The 19,557-nt window shown below is 43.2% G+C and overlaps 1 protein-coding gene across 1 annotated transcript in view; it reads left to right on the plus strand.

Moving 5' to 3' along the window:
- oca2 (oculocutaneous albinism II) overlaps positions 1-19,557 on the plus strand; it is a 185,120-nt gene that overhangs the window by 124,317 nt on the left and 41,246 nt on the right. Inside the window, exons 19-21 of the mRNA XM_061977567.1 lie at positions 6,609-6,736; positions 11,758-11,817; positions 19,118-19,222. Coding sequence (XP_061833551.1) covers positions 6,609-6,736; positions 11,758-11,817; positions 19,118-19,222 — 293 coding nt within the window. The remainder of the gene's footprint in view (positions 1-6,608; positions 6,737-11,757; positions 11,818-19,117; positions 19,223-19,557) is intronic.

Here is a 19,557-nt window from a genome sequence, read left to right on the forward strand (position 1 = left end):
ACTTTCAGGATGGTAGAATGTGTTGAAGGTAGGTAAAATGGTTTGAATCGGTTGAAAAATGTGGAAATGGTGGAAGTTTGAAAAATGGCAAATTCATTTTGAATGGGAAAAATGTCCCGGAAAACCTGGAATTCTGGGAAATCTGAGAATTTTTGGAATTTCCCAAAAATGTGGGAATTTCAGGAAAAGCGGTAATTTTATGGAAAATGGTGAAAAACTTGAATGGTCTGAATGAGTTTAAATGGTTGGTGTTGGAATTTTTCAAATCGGTCAAGAAATGTTGAAGTAGTAACATGTTGAATAGAGAAATGGTATTACGGAATTCCTGGAATTTCGGGAAAACCGGAAATTTTTCCAGTTCAAAAAACAACATGTTTTTTTTGTGGTCCTGACTAAAAGGAATGTTTTGACGGTGGAACGGTTGAAATGCGTTGAAAAATGTGGAACGAGGAGTCGCCAGAAAAAAGGGTGGAAATAGAGCTTTGGAAAACCAGGAATTCTGGAAAATCCTGGAATTTTTTGGAATTTGGAAAAAAGGTAGTTTGAATTTCCAGGATGGTGGAATGTGTTGAAGGTAAAATGGTTTGAATCGGTTGAAAAATGTGGAAATGGTGGAAGTTTGAAAAATGGCTAATTCATTTTGAATGGGAAAAATGTCCCGGAAAACCTGGAATTCTGGGAAATCTGAGAATTTTTGGAATTTCCCAAAAATGTGGGAATTTCAGGAAAAGCGGGAATTTTATAGAAGATGGTGAAAAACTTGAATGGTGTGAATGAGTTAAAAAAGTTGGTGTTGGAATTTTTAAAATCGGTCGAGAAATAGTAGTAACATGTTGAATAGAGAAATGGTATTACGGAATTCCTGGAATTTCGGGAAAACCGGAAATTTTTCCAGTTCAAAAAACAACTTCCTTTTTTTGTCTTGATTAGGAGGACATTTTTTTCACGGTGGAACGGTTGAAATGCGTTGTGGAAATAGGGCTTTAAAAAACCGGGAATTCTGGAAAATCCTGGAATTTTCGGGAATTTGGAAAAAAGGTAGTTTGAACTTTCAGGATGGTAGAATGTGTTGAAGGTAGGTAAAATGGTTTGAATCGGTTGAAAAATGTGGAAATGGTGGAAGTTTGAAAAATGGCAAATTCATTTTGAATGGGAAAAATGTCCCGGAAAACCTGGAATTCTGGGAAATCTGAGAATTTTTGGAATTTCCCAAAAATGTGGGAATTTCAGGAAAAGCGGTAATTTTATGGAAAATGGTGAAAAACTTGAATGGTCTGAATGAGTTTAAATGGTTGGTGTTGGAATTTTTCAAATCGGTCAAGAAATGTTGAAGTAGTAACATGTTGAATAGAGAAATGGTATTACGGAATTCCTGGAATTTCGGGAAAACCGGAAATTTTTCCAGTTCAAAAAACAACATGTTTTTTTTGTGGTCCTGACTAAAAGGAATGTTTTGACGGTGGAACGGTTGAAATGCGTTGAAAAATGTGGAACGAGGAGTCGCCAGAAAAAAGGGTGGAAATAGGGCTTTGGAAAACCAGGAATTCTGGAAAATCCTGGAATTTTTTGGAATTAGGAAAAAAGGTAGTTTGAATTTCCAGGATGGTGAAATGTGTTGTAAGTAAAATGGTTTGAATCGGTTGAAAAATGTGGAAATGGTGTAAGTTTGAAAAATGGCCAATTCATTTTGAATGGGAAAAATGTCCCGGAAAACCTGGAATTCTGGGAAATCTGAGAATTTTTGGAATCTGTCAAGTGAAAGCCCGCAATTCCCGAATAGGCTGAACAGTTTGAAGTTGGAATGGTTTGAATCAGGTGAAAAATGTGGAAGGTAGAGCGCGCCAAAATCTGGAGAAGAAGAAGAAGTTGAATAAATAATTGCACCGGTCGCCCAGGGGGGGGTTCCCCACATCTGCGGTCCCCTCCAAGGTTTCTCATTGTCGAGTGTAATGAAATGTAATTTGAAGTGGACTGCTGTAATTAAGACCTGTCATACTTCCATCATGTTCTTGACATGCAGTCTGGGCTCAGGGTCAGTCCTCTCGCCTCATCACTGTCCCTGCGCGCTCGCCGCTCCACTAATCAAACATGCCGGGCTAATTACCAGTGCTGCTCCATGACATTTTGTAAAATGGGAATGACCCCACAGTGCCGTGCTAAGGGCATTCTCTTCTTTTCAATTACAGCCCTTTTAAAAAAAAAGCTCATCCTCATTAAAATCTCATCAAGGCGACGTTGTGATTACGCTCCGTTTGTTTGCGAGATGCTTTGATCCGCCGAGTGCGCCTTTCACAGCCGCACACCTGCATGCTTTTTGTGGCCTCCTGTTGGTTCAAACCCTCATAGCTCATAATTGCTTACAGGCGCCGTTCAATCGTAGACGCGAACTCTATGAAAGCACGAATCCACTCTGCGTATGCATTGCTAATACATTTAAAAAAAGGACAGACACAAAAGCTGAAATGCATAAAAAGCAAAGACATTTGTTGCCAACTAATCGTTGCAGCCCTAATTTTCACACACATGAATTATTTTCTCTAGTTTAATGGTGTCGTGAAGTACCAGCCTGGAGGGAAAGTTAACTTTCAGTTTCCATCCCTTCCAAGGCAATGCAATCAGGCTTTTTTACTGATCACTTTAAAAACTATTTAAAAAAAAATTTTTTTTATTGTGTTGTTTTCTATGTTAATTATTAATATTACTACTAGAGATGTCCGATAATATCAGGCCGATATTATAGCATACTTAAAAAAAAAAAAAATTTATTTATTTTTTTAAAATTATAATTATATAATATATAATTATTATATATATTATTCATACCATTATTATATATAATTATATAATATAATAAATTATATATAATTTATTATAGCATACTTGCCAACCTTGAGACCTCCGTTTTCGGGAGGTGGGGGCGTGGTCAGGGGTGGGGTGGGGCGTGGTTGGGGGCGTGGTTAAGAGGGGAGGAGTATATTGACAGCTAGAATTCACCAAGTCAAGTATTTCATACATATATATATATATATATATATATATATATATATATATATATATATATATATATATATATATATATATATATATATATATATATATATATATAAGATATCTACATCCTGAAAATATGCAAACAAACTGTGTTTAGATAATTGATACTTCAAACTTGCATAAATAAATATTAAGGAATATAACATAACTTGGCTTCTGAGAGCTTCAAAATGTAATGAATAAAATGCTAAAGTTGTTGATAAACAAGCAATTATTTTAATAATTAAATATGGTCATTTTAAATGAATTATTATGATCATTTAAAATCAATTATTTCAAATATGTTTATTTTAATGTATAATTCTATGGCTGGATGTAATAAGGAGTCACGAAAAAAATACAAATAAAAATACAATTTTGATGTTTTTAGCAAAATATAGTAAAAATGTATTTAGTTTTTTTTTTTAAATTAATAAATATATTTATTTTTAGGTAAGATAAACATAATAATACAATTTATCTCTAGTCTGGATGATTTAGTTCTTGTCACCCTGTTGTCCTCCCGTCATGAAAAAAGGCTGTCCTCACTCAGGTCCGCATGGAGCTGGAGGGGGCGTGGCTTCCAGCTACGGCTGAAAATCGGGAGATTTTCAGGAGAATATTTGTCTCGGGAGGTTTTCGGGAGAGGTGCTGAATTTCGGGAGTCTCCCGGAAAATTCGGGAGGGTTGGCAAGTATGTATTATAGGCCGATAAATGCTTTAAAATGTAATATCGGAAATTATTGGTATCGGTTTCAACCTCCCGATTTTCCCGGGAGACTCCCGAATTTCTGTGCCCCTCCCGAAAATCTTGCGGGGCAACCATTCTCCCGGTTTCCATCCGGACAACATGATTGGGGGCGAGCCTTAAAGGCACTGCCTTAAGCGTCCTCTACAACCTGTCGTCACTAGGGATGATGTTTGATAAGAAATTATCGAGTTTGAGCCTATTTGTCAAGACTTGGTCCTTGGATTTAGTTTTTCCAGAAGGCAACGGAAAGTCGGCTCGGGCGAGACGGGAATGTGAGTACATATTTTATTTTTTACACTAACAAAGGACAAAAAAAGAAGCAAACAAAAGGCGCGCACTGTGGCGGAGAACAAACTATGAAACCAAAAAGACTATAGCACAAAGGCAATTAACTAAGAACACGGTACAAAACACTTACTGTGGCATAGGACTGTGAACATGGCTTGAGGATAAATGGTGTGCAGAGCATAAATGCGGATGTCGCCAGGAAGATAAACTGAAAACAATGAACTTAAATACTACAGACATGATTAGTGAAAACAGGTGCGTGACTCAAAACGTGAAACAGGTGCGTGACGTGACAGGTGAAAACTAATGGGTTGCTATGGAAACAAAACAAGGGAGTGAACAACCAGAAACTAAAGAGTCCAATAACTAAACAAAACATGACTAAAACAAAACATGATTACACAGACGTGACACTATTATCGAATCCTCTTATCGAACCGATTCCTTATTGATTCTCTTATCGAGTCCAGATAGGTTGTTGTATATGGAAAAAAACACACAATATTTGGTTTAACAAAAGCTCACTTTTATTATATAAGAAAAAAATAAAATCTACTAAATAAATAAATATTGACTGTTACCCCCCCCTAAAAAAAAAATAAAAATAAATAAATATTGACTGTTGTTACCCAAAGTATATTAAGTGGGATTTTTCAGAAAAACAAATATAGGCAGTAACACAAAAACAACCTGTCTCTGTGATCACTATAGGTGTATAAATAATAATAAAGTGTTAAATAAAATCAGTTCCTTGGGCACAAAACTGAAAATAATACAGCTCTACAAAAAATGCACTTCTGCTGCTATTTGACATAACTGTTTGTTATGATGCTTTGACATTTTTGCACTTTATTTCTTTATTGAAAGAAAATTCTATGAAGAGAAAAGTTGTTTGCAAATGTGGTTACAAAGCTAAAAAATGAAAAGTTAAAGCTAAAAAAAGAAATACACTTTATTGAGTTAACATTATTTCTTTATAGGGGGAAAGATGTTATGAGCTATGGCAGTGATTTTCAACCACTGTGCCGCGGCACACTAGTGTGCCCTGAGATATTGTCTGGTGTGCCATGGGAAATTATGCCACTTCACCTAATTGGTCCAAAAAATATTTTTTTGCAAATCAGTAATCATAATAATGTGCCGCTGTCTAGTGCCTGCGCTGTGTAGAGCTTGGCAATCCCAATATGCAGAGCACAGCGAGAGACAGGTAAAAAGGTATGTAACGCTTAAACCAAAAATTAATACAAAAGGCAAGTCCCGCTAGGAAAAGGCACTGAAGCATAGGGATGGCTATGTAAAACAAAAGTAAAACTGAACTGGCTACAAAGTCAACAAAAACAGAATGCTGGACGACAGCAAAAACTTACAGCGTGTGGAGCAAAGACGGCGTCCACAAAGCACATCCGTACATGACAATCAATAATGTCCCCACAAAGAAGGATAGCGTACGCACAACTTAAATAGTCTTGATTGCGAAAACAAAGCAGGTGCGGGCAATAGCACTCAAAGGAAGGCGTGAAGCTGCTACAGGAGAACAACAACAAAACAGGAAGGGTCACCAAAATAACAGCGCAAGACAGGAACTAAAGCACTACACACAGGAAATAACAACAAACTCAAAATAAGGCACGACAACCTGTTGGAGTTTCATTTTTTAACCTTTTCTGCTGGTAGTGTGCCTCCGTATTTTTTTTTTTATGAAAAGAATGTGCCTTGGCTCAAAAAAGGTTGAAAAACTCTGAGCTAGGGAATATAACAACTACACTACCCAGCATGCAACGGGAGTGACGAGCATGACGAAAAGTGTTGTTGCATGTCGTCACCCGGCAGCTAAGAATGAGGTTATGAGCACGCTGTGAAAGTAAACGTCAAGAACTCAGCCAACACGCCTCGTCTGCATTATTTATAATTAGACAGACAACACATATACAGTGTGATTTGGTTTTGTTTACAAGGAAAGAAAAACAAAAGTTAAAAAAGGGAGATATATGTTGTAAATAAATAACCAAAACATTTATATTTTGTTGTTTTCTTACTGTACCAAAAATTAACCGAACCGTGACCTCTAAACCGAGGTACGTACCGAACTGAAATTTTAGTGTACCGTTACACCCTTAACTGGTTCTTATCAATTTCAGCATAATGTAAATGTACAATTCAAAATAGTATTGAAGTTGATAGCTTGCACGCTCGTTCCTCCTATTACAAAGTAATTTCATCAAAAAAAATCCCCAATTCCATCCACGCTCTGTCTCTCTTCTAATGTTTCTTTCCTTCAACCTTGTGTGCTCACTTCCATCGCTTATGAAATGATTCTGCCAAAGGACTAAAGCAATTACTGGTGATTACGGGCAATCACCACGGAATTGTCAAAGCGGAAGCACTTATTCCGTTAATACCAGCGTGTGTCTCTAAAAAGTATTTACCTTAATAAAAAAAGAAAACAAAAGATGCTGGTCATAACAAGAATATTCCTGAATAGCCAGCATACAATCACAGATTTTCATTTCTGATGTACATTTGATGGTCTTCTGCTCAGGTTGGATCGCCATCCTGGGCTCCCTGTGGCTTCTGGTTCTGGCCGACATCCAGGACTTTGAGATGATCTTGCACCGCGTGGAGTGGGCCACACTGCTCTTCTTCGCCGCCCTCTTCGTCTTGATGGAGGTGCCTGGCTAGCAGCTCCACACAACCCTTGCACACTAACACCTCGGTTTTCGCCAGTAACCAGTTCCAAAAGGTCTGACGAAAACCGAATGGCTTGAAAACCGAAGCAGAAGTAGGGCTGCAAGTAACGATTATTTTGATAGTCGATTACTCAACGATTATCTGGACGATTAGTCGACTAATCAGATATTCAAGTGTACACATTTAATGGCTCTAATTTTTCCATTGACTAACTAATGGGTGTCAAACTCTGGCCCGCGGGCCAAAATTGGCCCCCCGTGTAATTTCACTTGGCCCTTGAGGCGATATCAAATTAACACTAGAGCTGGCCCGCCGATTATATACCGCTAATTCTCATACTTGCCAACCCTCCCAGGAGACTCCCAGATTTCAGTGCCCCTCCCGGAAATCGTCATGTCCGCTTTTCAACAGCGATACAGGTTACACTGAGGGTGGCCGTATTAACAACTTTAACACTGTTAGAAATATACGCCACACTCTGAACCCACACCAAACAAGAATGACAAACACATTTCGGGAGAACATCCGCACCGTAAAACAACATAAACACAACAGAACAAATACCCAGAACCATTTGCAGCACTAACTCTTCCGGGACGCTACAAGGTGTGTGTGTGTGTGTGTGTTGGGGCGTGGGGGGGTTGGGGGTAGCGGGGGGTGTACTTTGTAGCGTCCCAGAAGAGTTAGTGCTGCAAAGGATTCTGGGTATTTGTTCTGTTGTGTTACGGTGCGGATGTTCTTGTTATGGTTGGACTAAGGGGAGGTGACGGCAAACAGACACCAAGGGGCAGTATGTCCAAAGATTTATTATATATATATATATAATAATAAAACAATACTAATACAAACTAAACTAATGAAATGGAGTGTGTGACAAAACCCTAGAGTGAGTGGTGTTAGACATGTGTGTAGTTATCTGTTGTGTATTACCGTGCTGTTGGATGAGGGAGCAGACAAGTCCAAAGAGGGCAAAGCAAAAAGGGGTCCAAGATCTGCGATGGGTCCGTGGGGCATAGAGAGACGTCAGAGTCCGGGGGCGAGCGAGGAGTCGGGAAACGCGGAAGGCAGTCCAAAACACAGGGGGGGGAAAACAACGGGAGATGTCGAAGGGGAGACTCGGGAAGGCAGGTACACCAAGAGGTAACTAAGGGAGAACAAACAAGGATATCAGACACGAGAGAAAAACGCAGAGAGAGAGCATAAGCCTTACGGTATCCAAAGGGTAAACTAAGTTCCCGCGTTGATCCTTGGGTCCACTGGTCCTTTATGCAGCTCGCCCTCATCAGTACCAGGTGTGCTGATTGCGGGTAAGTGATTGCAGCTGGCGGCAGCTGCAGGGCGGAGACGCGCGCGGCGCGTTCCTGGATGTGCGCTGCGGTCGTGGGCGTGTCTGGGCGAGCAGCCAGAGGAGAGAGCGCAAGTGGCCGTGGCCCGCGGTGCTCTCGTCAGGACGCACAGATGAAGGCGCATTGGAATGCGCCCTGGCCGTGACAGTTCTCCCGAAATGTGTTTGCCATTCTTGTTTGGTGTGGATTCACAGTGTGGCGTATATTTCTAACAGTGTTAAAGTTGTTTATACGGCCACCCTCAGTGTGACTTGTATGGCTGTTGACCAAGTATGCCTTGCATTCACTTGTGTGTGTGTGTGTAAAAGCCGCATATATTATGTGACTGGGCCGGCACGCTGTTTGTATGGAGGAAAAGCGGACGTGATGACAGGTTGTAGAGGACGCTAAAGGCAGTGCCTTTAAGGCACGCCCCCAATAATGTTGTCCGGGTGGAAATCGGGAGAAATTCGGGAGAATGGTTGCCCTGGGAGATTTACGGGAGGGGCACTGCAATTCGGGAGTCTCCTGGGAAAATCGGGAGGTTGAAACTGATATCGACAATTTCCGATATTACATTTTATCAGGCCGATATTATCGTACATCTCTAAAAATAAGTCTAAAAGGTAAAAAACAGAGTTACGGTGCGGATGTTCTCCCGAAATGTGTTTGTCATTCTTGTTTGGTGTGGATTCACAGTGTGGCGTATATTTCTAACAGTGTTAAAGTTGTTTATACGGCCACCCTCAGTGTAACCTGTATCGCTGTTGATCAAGTATGCGTTGCATTCACGTGTGTGTGCGTTGTTGCGTTTTGGACCAGTTGTTCCTCCCAGGGAATTCAAGTCACAAGTTGCTCCCAAGCTCTTTACGACACTTAAAGCTGAGTTGAAAAACCACCAGAGACAGAATAGGTATTTTGTAATATAATTGCAAAGCTTTGCAGATATACATTCACAGAGACAGCATAGAACATTCGGCTCGCCCCACCAAGATGGTCTGTCTTCCCGACCCCAAACCCTCTCCCCTCTTCCATCTCCCTAGTCAAAACACATGCCAAAGATCAAGGTTAACACACACAGTTTACTTGCAGAGAAACAGAAAGAGAATAAATGGGAAAAACACAAGCTATTTTCAAATATGACTATGAAATAAAAGAAGTAACACTTAAATTCGGATATATGTAAATATCTGCCTCTGACAGCGTACAGAAGCCGCACATATCTTGTGACTGGGCCAGCACGTTGTTAGAATGGATGAAAATCGGACGTGACGACAGCACGTAGAGGACGTTAAAGGCAGTGCCTTTAAGGCACGCCCCCAAGACTGTGGTCTGGGTGGACTACGAGATATAATGACTGATGAACACCTTCGTTCGATAATGAAGGTTAGAAGCCTGAGCCCCGACATTAATGAACTAGCGTCCAAGAAAAGATGGCAGGTATCAGGCTTGGGCACATCAGATTAGATCAGTGTGTTGCAAGTCCTGAATGGTTGGTTTATTCATTGTTATTTTATTTTCAAATGTATTAGTCTGTGGAAAAAGTTAATGTTGACATTTACCTCAGAAGGCTGCAAATAGAAAAGAGGCATTCCATTTTTATTTAAATTGTATTTGATATGCCATTGATATTTTTTAATTATTATTATTATTATTTGAAACTGGATTTTGCATGTCACTATAAAGTTATATAAGCCTTGCTTGTTCAATGTTCAATGCAAAACTTGTTTGGGTCCCTATTAAAAAGGTTAATTTGTTCAACCTTGGCCCGCGGCTTTGTTCAGTTTTAAATTTTGGCCCACTCTGTATTTGAGTTTGACACCCCTGGACTAGGGATGTCCCGATCCGATATTTGGATAGGATCGGCTGCCGATATTTGCCAAAAATTGCGTATCGGCAAGGCATGGGAAAATCTCGATCCAGATCCAGTTTAAAAAAAACTCCGGTCCGTGTTTTCCAACGCACCTATTTAAATAATACATTCCACTTTTCTGCTGCTCCGTAATTTCCGTTCCGCATTTTCCAGCACACCTTCAACACATCCACAATTCTCACGCAGTTGGTTTTAGCTGCTGGCATTACACGACAGGCTCTTCTCACTCTTTTCTGTGTCTCCCTCTCACAGACAGCGAGCGCACCTTCTTACACATGTCACATACTGTCACGTCATACGTCACATACTGTCACGTCATACGTCACATACTGTCACGTCATACGTCACATACGTACACGTCCTCTCCCAGCAGAGAGCGAGGTAGCGACATGGCTAACGTTAGCTGTGATGCTAGCGCAGCCGCTAAGGTGCGCGCCTGCTCAAGCGTCCTCTGCGCACGGCAGATCTATGCCACGCACAAAATCAAATAAAAAAATAAGCGCATAACAATTTTCGACACACGGACACGACAGAGACAACAGTTTTCGTCATCATTGTTCAAATATTGTGACGTCTGTCGAGACGCTTATCTCCATTCGGTGCCACACGTCCACACCATCAAAATGCAGAGGCAAAACTTTCCACATCAATACCGTATGAAAAAATTAGTGATTTTTTTAGTTGTGATTTCCTTCTCTGCATGAAAGTTTAAAAGTAGCATATATTAATGCAGTATGAAGAAGAATGTTTTAATGTCTTGAAAGAACATTTTGAAAATCAAGACTACATTTCCTGCAAATGGGTGCATTTCTACCCTATATTTTAACTTTAGATTTATTCTCATATCAAACTCTTTTGGCTGTCTTTTTGACACTTACATCCGGCGCCCCCCTCCACACCCTGGATTATAAATAATGTAAATAATTAAATGTGATTATCTTGTGTGATGACTGTATTATGATGATAGTATATATCTGATAGTATATATCTGTATCATGAATCAATTTAAGTGGACCCCGACTTAAACAAGTGGAAAAACTTATTGGGGTGTTACCATTTAGTGGTCAATTGTACGGAATATGTACTTCACTGTGCAACCTACTAATAAAAGTCTCAATCAATCAATCAAAACACATAGAATCATCATACTGCTGTGCCGAGATATATATTGTGTATCGCAATATGGCCTTAAAATATGGCAATATTAAAAAAAGGCCATATCGCCCAGCCCTAGTTCAATGATGCCATTTCTGTTTGTCATGTATAATTTTGTCTATTTTGTGTTTATCCTTGAATAAACAGGTCAGTTTCTTGTTACCAACCATTGTGTATTATTCAAACTCCCCTAATTCAGCTGGCTAGTTGTTATCAAGAGTACTAAAACCCTTTTCAACATGATTCTGACAACTAAGTAGGCTAAATAACTTTAAACTTTAATACATGCTCGGATAGGCCAGTATCGGTCAGTATCGGTATCGGTCAGTATCGGTATCGGATCGAAAATGCAAAAACAATACCGGTATCGGATCGGAAGTGCAAAAACCTGGATTGGGACATCCCTACCCTGGACTAACTAAATTTTGCTGACAATTTTCATTGAAAACCAAAGCATACAAAAAGGACATCTTGCCCATATAAAACAATTGCCATTAGTCAGCGCTGTTTTATAGTATAGTATTGTCAGAGTCTCAGTAAGGTTCTAACTTTTTGCCCTCATCCTCTAAAGGCCCCAAAACAGCCATATTGTGTTTTTATTCTGCCTGCTCCAACTATGTGGTGAATCATTGGTGTTCATTCTGCAGGCTCTGGCCCAGCTGCAACTCATCGACTACATCGGGGAGCAGACGGCCTCGCTTATCAAAGTGAGTGTTTTATTTTGACGAGCATCTGTCGTGACACGACACAGGTGATGTGCTCTCACTTCCCATGCATCTCCCCTCACATTCAATTATTTTGTTTGCACGGGACTCCAGTTGAAGCTCTGTACCTTAAAGTGCCATTGTCCCTATCTGCCAGGCGTAAGATTGCAGTGGTAATAAGCACGTCAGCTCGCGTTTAAACCGCCGGCCCCCCGGAGAGCAAATAATCACTGCTGACAGGCGGCGCGCCGCCCTTAGCTCCTGACTTCCTGCGTCGCGGCGCAAAAGAACGAGCACGTCCGCATGCAAGCGTGCGACAGGTGCAAGTGGAGGGATATTGTCTTCCTTATGCTGCTTGTCACGCGTGGAGAGATCAAACACCTCCAGCTGCAATCCGTTCGGACAGTGAGGAGGAAGAAAATATTAATAATATTAGCAAACAGCTCTCAATATGACCGAGGGCACCGCTTCAACCACTACAATATAATATAAGACGCTGAGAGAACTTCATGAGCTTTTTACAAAACCCAAAACCAGTGAAGTTGTCACGTTGTGTAAATGGTAAATAAAAACAGAATACAATGATTTGCAAATCCTTTTCAACTTATATTCAATTGAATAGACTGCAAAAACAAGATATTTAATGTTCACACTGAGAAACTTTATTTGTTTTTGCAAATATTCATTAACTTACAATTTAATGGCAGCAACACATGGCAAAAAAGGCATTTTTACCACTGTGCTACAAACCCCGTTTCCATATGAGTTGGGAAATTGTGTTAGATGTAAATATAAACGGAATACAATGATTTGCAAATCCTTTTCAAGCCATATTCAGTTGAATATGCTACAAAGACAACATATTTGATGTTCAAACTCATAAACATTCTTTTTTTTGTTTCAAATAATCATTAACTTTAGAATTTGATGCCAGCAACACGTGACAAAAAGTTGGGAAAGGTGTCAATAAATACTGATAAAGTTGAGGAATGCTCATCAAACACTTATTTGGAACATCCCACAGGTGTGCAGGCTAATTGGGAACAGGTGGGTGCCATGATTGGGTATAAAAGTGGATTCCATGAAATGCTCAGTCATTCACAAACAAGGATGGGGCGAGGGTCACCACTTTGTCAACAAATGCGTGAGCAAATTGTTGAACAGTTTAAGAAAAACCTTTCTCAACCAGCTATTGCAAGGAATTTAGGGATTTCACCATCTACACTCCGTAATATCATCAAAGGGTTCAGAGAATCTGGAGAAATCACTGCACGTAAGCAGCTAAGCCCGTGACCTTCCATCCCTCAGGCTGTACTGCATCAACAAGCGACATCAGTGTGTAAAGGATATCACCACATGGGCTCAGGAACACTTCAGAAACCCACTGTCAGTAATTACAGTTGGTCGCTACATCTGTAAGTGCAAGTTAAAACTCTCCTATGCAAGGCGAAAACCGTTTATCAACAACACCCAGAAACGCCGTCGGCTTCGCTGGGCCTGAGCTCATCTAAGATGGACTGATACAAAGTGGAAAAGTGTTCTGTGGTCTGACGAGTCCACATTTCAAATTGTTTTTGGAAACTGTGGACGTCGTGTCCTCCGGACCAAAGAGGAAAAGAACCATCGGGATTGTTAAAGCGCAAAGTGTAAAAGCCAGCATCTGTGATGGTATGGTGGTGTATTAGTGGCCAAGACATGGGTAACTTACACATCTGTGAAGGCGCCATTAATGCTGAAAGGTACATACAGGTTTTGGAGCAACATATGTTGCCATCCAAGCAACGTTACCATGGACGCCCCTGCTTATTTCAGCAAGACAATGCCAAGCCACGTGTTACATCAACGTGGCTTCATAGTAAAAGAGTGCGGGTACTAGACTGGCCTGCCTGTAGTCCAGACCTGTCTCCCATTGAAAATGTGTGGCGCATTATGAAGCCTAAAATAGCACAAGGGAGACCCCCGGACTGTTGAAACAACTTAAGCTGTACATCAAGCAAGAATGGGAAAGAATTCCACCTGAGAAGCTTCAAAAATGTGTCTCCTCAGTTCCCAAACGTTTACTGAGTGTTGTTAAAAGGAAAGGCCATGTAACACAGTGGTGAACATGAAACGACTTGGTCGCATAGTGATGCGGTGTGGTTCTCCCAAGGATGCAGACGGCTTCGGACACAGCTTGCAGGTAGGAAAATGATTTATTTTAAATATAAATCATATGATGAATAAACAAAAGACATGCACGTAGCACAAAAGGCAAAACAAAAGGACTAGCGTGGGAGCTAGCAGGAAAAAATAGCATAGCATGAAATCTAAGTAGTCGTTATCAGTTGTATGGGAACAAACTAGGAAGCCAGGCCGAGTGAGGCCAGGGCAAAGACTAAATAGCCCTCTGATTAGTGCCCGGGCAACAGGTGCGCGTCCCGAACACTAACCAGAGGCAGGTGAAAGTAATCAGTTGACATGGCAACTGAACACAAACAAAATCAAGGTGCTGAAAACATGTGACTCAAACATAAACAAACTATGATCCGGACAGCGGATCGTAACAGTACCCCCCCCTTAAAGGACAGATTCCAGATGTCCCTTGACACGAAATAAAACTAGAACCCAAAAAACAAGAAACAGTTCAAGAGTCCAGGGAGGGTGGAGGGAGGATTTGGTGGTGGGTCGCCAGGCCACGTGTCCCCGAATCCACCGGGGAAGAGTCAGGTGGCGGCGGCGAGTGGAACGCCGCTGCCGCAGGCGAGGCGGGCGACCACGGAAAGGCCACATTCGTGGCTGCCGAGAAGGTGGGCGTGAGTGGCGCCAGAAGTTCAGCAGCCGGAGAGTTCTACGACTACGTCTCGGGTGTCGCTGCTGTTTGCGCCACTGGCGTCCATAAACAAACCTCCGAGAGCGCCGCTTGCGCAGCCAGACCACTCGAGGTCGCTGAGACGACAATGAGGGCGAGGAAGGTGGCGGCGTCCTGGAAAAGCCCACCGCAGACGAGGAGAGAGCAGACGTCGCTGTGGAAGCAGGAGGAGTCGTCGTCGCCGTGGAGGCAGGAGGAGACGTCGTCGCCGTGGAGGCAGGAGGAGACGTCGTCGCCGTGGAGGCAGGAGGAGACGTCGTCGCCGTGGAGGCAGGTGCAGGTTCTGGTACCAGCCGTGGAGCAGGTGCAGGTTCTGGTACCAGCCTTGGAGCCGGCGCTGGTGTGGGAACCAGCCTTGGAGCCGGGACAGGGGTTGGTCTTGGAGTCGGTGCTGGTGTGAGAACCAGCTTTGGAGCCGGCGCTGGTGTGAGAACCAGCCTTGGAGCCGGCGCTGGTGTGAGAACCAGCCTTGGAGCCGGCGCTGGTGTGAGAACCAGCCTTGGAGCCGGCGCTGGTGTGAGAACCAGCCTTGGAGCCGGCGCTGGTGTGGGAACCAGCCTTGGAGCCGGCGCTGGTGTGGGAACCAGCCTTGGAGCCGGCGCTGGTGTGGGAACCAGCCTTGGAGCCGGCGCTGGTGTGGGAACCAGCCGTGGAGCCGGCGCTGGTGTGGGAACCAGCCTTGGAGCCGGCGCTGGTGTGGGAACCAGCCTTGGAGCCGGCGCTGGTGTGGGAACCAGCCTTGGAGCCGGCGCTGGTGTGGGAACCAGCCTTGGAGCCGGCGCTGGTGTGGGAACCAGCATTGGAGCCGGCGCTGGTGTGGGAACCAGCCTTGGAGCCGGCGCTGGTGTGGGAACCAGCCTTGGAGCCGGCGCTGGTGTGGGAACCAGCATTGGAGCCGGCGCTGGTGTGGGAACCAGCCGAGGAACTTGGCATGGTGGAGCTTGGCGTGGTGGAGGTACTGGAGACGAAGCTTGGTGTGTCAGCCGAGGTGCAGGAACAGGTGCTAGCCGAGGTGCAGCTGGAGGTGGCCTAGCTGGCGGTTGTGGCTTAGCATGGCGAAGGACTGGTGGCGATGGCCGTGCAGGAGGTTGCGGCTTAGCACGCCGAAAGACTGGTGGCGGGGGCCGTGCAGGAGGTTGCGGTTTAGCACGCCGAAAGACTGGTGGCGGTGGCCGTGCAGGGGGTTGCGGCTTAGCACGCCGAAAGACTGGTGGCGGTGGCCGTGCAGGGGGTTGCGGCTTAGCACGCCGAAAAACTGGTGGCGGTGGCCGTGCAGGAGGTTGCGGCTTAGCACGCCGAAGTTGTGCCACCGCACTAGCACAGTTCCCAGTACTAGCCCCCCCCTCAAGACGCGGATACCAGACGCGCTCTTTGCGGTTTGGAACCGTCTTCAAGGGTGGGTGGGAGGAGGGGGTATACTCCTCCTCTTTAAATTGTCCAAATTGTCTATTCTCACCCCCCACTTGAGATTGGGTGAGAGAACAGGGGGAGAAAATATGTGCAGTGGGCGGAGCAATAGTCACTGGGGGCGGAACCAAAGTCACTGGAGGTGGAGTTTGAAAATCAGAATGTGACTGACTAGACTTACACTTAGCAAAAATGTCCTGATAATGTCTTATCTTAGAATGAAAGTCATTTGGTATTGGCTGACAGAAAGAATTAGAAGATGGAAAAAAATTTTTTTGCTCAATGATGTCATCGGGAGTGGGCGGAGTTACCTCTTCGGGGGCGCCAATGAAATGACGTCATTGTTGCAACTGTCCATGTGACTTACAGCCCAATCGGAGAACTGTTTGGCGAAGTGGTCGATGGGGTTGCCAAACATCTGAGGAGGGGAAGTTTGAGCTGCATGTAGCTTGCTTCGGTCCGGGGGAGGAGTTTGCAGGAGCGGCGCGTCTTGGCGGCGAGGGAAAGACCTTCTGGCCGGCTTCCGTCTTCGCTGACGCGTCCCGTACTGCGGGGGTGTGGCGATGTCCTCGGGCCAAACGGAGTGGATTGGGACCAGCTTTCCGTTGGGACCCCATATCAGGTCCTGGCGCTCCGAGGGGGAATAGCGAAGAGTTTCCGCCTCCATCGCTCGCAACACCTCCCACGTACCTTCGTCGAACTCCTCGATGGCCGGTGCGGGAGAATTGTCTTCTGCTGGCTTCCTACTGAAACGACTTGGTCGCATAGTGATGCGGGTGTGGTTCTCCCAAGGATGCAGACGGCTTCGGACACAGCTTGCAGGTAGGAAAATGATTTATTTTAAATATAAATCATATGATGAATAAACAAAAGACATGCACGTAGCACAAAAGGCAAAACAAAAGGACTAGCGTGGGAGCTAGCAGGAAAAAATAGCATAGCATGAAATCTAAGTAGTCGTTATCAGTTGTATGGGAACAAACTAGGAAGCCAGGCCGAGTGAGGCCAGGGCAAAGACTAAATAGCCCTCTGATTAGTGCCCGGGCAACAGGTGCGCGTCCCGAACACTAACCAGAGGCAGGTGAAAGTAATCAGTTGACATGGCAACTGAACACAAACAAAATCAAGGTGCTGAAAACATGTGACTCAAACATAAACAAACTATGATCCGGACAGCGGATCGTAACAGAACATGCCCTTTCCCAACTACTTTGGCACGTGTTGCAGCCATGAAATTCTAAGTTAATTATTATTTGCAAAAAAATAAATAAAGTTTGTGAGTTTGAACATCAAATATGTTGTCTTTGTAGCATATTCAATTGAATATGGGTTGAAAATGATTTGCAAATCATTGTATTCCGTTTATATTTACATCTAACACAATTTCCCAACTCATATGGAAACGGGGTTTGTACATGGCCTTTCCTTTTAACAATACTCAGTAAATGTTTGGGAACTGAGGAGACACATTTTTGAAGTGTAATTCTTTCCCATTCTTGCTTGATGTACAGCTTAAATTGTTAATCACTCCGGGGTCTCTGTTGTGGTATTTTAGGCTTCATAATGCACCACACATTTTCAATGGGAGACAGGTCTGGACTACAGGCAGGCCAGTCTAGTACTCGCACTCTTTTACTATGAAGCCACGCTGAAATAAGCAGGGGCGTCCATGAAAAAGACGTTTCTTGGATGGCAACATACTGTATGTTGCTCCAAAACCTGTATGTACCTTTCAGCATTAATGGTGCCTTCACAGATGTGTAAGTTACCCATGCATGTGGCACTAATACACCCCCGTATCGGATCGATACCTACATTTGTGGTATCATCCAAAACTAATGTAAAGTATCAAAGAAGAGAAGAATAAGTGATTATTACATTTTAACAGAAGTGTAGATAGAAGATGTTGAAACGGAAAATAAGCAGATATTAACAGTAAATGAACAAGTGGATTAATAATCAATGTTTACAGTTTGTCACTCATAATGTGTAGAAAATAATAGGTGTATAAATGACACAATATGTTACTGCATACGTCAGCAGACTAACTAGGAGTCTTTGTTTGTTTACTTACTACTGAAAGACAAGTTGTTTAGTATGTTCACTATTTTATTTAAGGACAAACTTGTTCTTCGATTGCAATAAGAAACATACCCTAAGATTTTTTGTGAAAATAAAGCCAATATAGCCATTTTTTGTGGTCCCCTTTATTTAAAAAAGTATCGAAATACATTGTGGTACAGGTACCAAAATATTGGTATCGGGACAACCCTACTCTGGAGTATAAAAAAAGTGAGTATTGTTGACTTTGCATTGCTGGATGGAAAATGTAACCACAGGCAGTGAAATTAGATGAGAGAAGATGTCAGGTTCAAACACCGATGACATCTATTAAACAGACAAGAAGCAAGGAATTAAACAGAGACAGGATTCAATTTAGCTCAATGAGGAGAGCGCGTACACCTGTACTCTTGCACAGTGTCGTCCCACGAAAGGATTGCACGCCTCCTCTTTTATTTGGACTTTCCCTGATTACAACAGCTGTTTCTAAGGGGAGAGGAGGTCGTAAACAGCCGTTGCCCTCGGTCACAAAACAGTTCAAAGAAAAGATGCCTGGAGCTTGCGTCAGGTCCTGCTTCCTCTCCGCTTTGTAGATCTCGGGTCAAGACAAGATCTTCCTGCGGATCACAATAGATCAAAGAAACCGACACCTTCGTGTCGCTTCCCATCGTACACAGTGGAGTTTTACAAGCCTTTTGCTTGGTAAGATCAAAGACAGCTTTTGTCTCCTCGCCGGGAACTCATGTGAACAGAAAGTTTTGTGATAACTTACATACAATTATACTGACAAAGGCAGTTTGCCTACTACGTCACAACAATTGTGGTAACTTTCTAAAAGAAAAAAAAAACAGAAATGCGTTAACAATCCTCCTTTATCATATATTCTTATAATACCTTGAACAGGAACGAAACCATTCTGAAAATGACAGCACTTGACGTCTGCTAATGGAAGTTAACGTAAACAGAGCACTACTTCTTCTTTTCCAGGCTGTGCCAGAGGACCAGCGCATGGCCATCGCCATCATCTTGGTGTTGTGGGTCTCTGCTCTGGCTTCTTCTCTCATTGACAACATCCCCTTCACTGCCACCATGGTGAGAGGACACATTGCTGTAAAACCTTCAAATGGTGGACCAGTTGGTTCCAAACATTACCAGCAGGCATGGATTTGGTATGACAATGTGTCACATGCTACGTGATACTTTGTACAACAAAACAATGCTCTGGATGACAAGATTGCAGGATTGTGTGGACATTGGGAACGGTGCCTCACTTTAAGAAAGGGAACCGGAGGGTGTGTTCCAACTACCGTGGGGTAACACTCTTCAGCCTTCCCGGTAAGATCTATTCAGGTGATAGTCGAACCTCAGATTCAGGAGGAACGGTGTGGTTTACGTCCTGGTCGTGGAACTCGGCAGGGTCCTTGAGG

The sequence above is a fragment of the Nerophis lumbriciformis genome, linkage group LG18 (assembly GCF_033978685.3).
Source record: "Nerophis lumbriciformis linkage group LG18, RoL_Nlum_v2.1, whole genome shotgun sequence".
NCBI classification, from domain to species: domain Eukaryota; kingdom Metazoa; phylum Chordata; class Actinopteri; order Syngnathiformes; family Syngnathidae; genus Nerophis; species Nerophis lumbriciformis.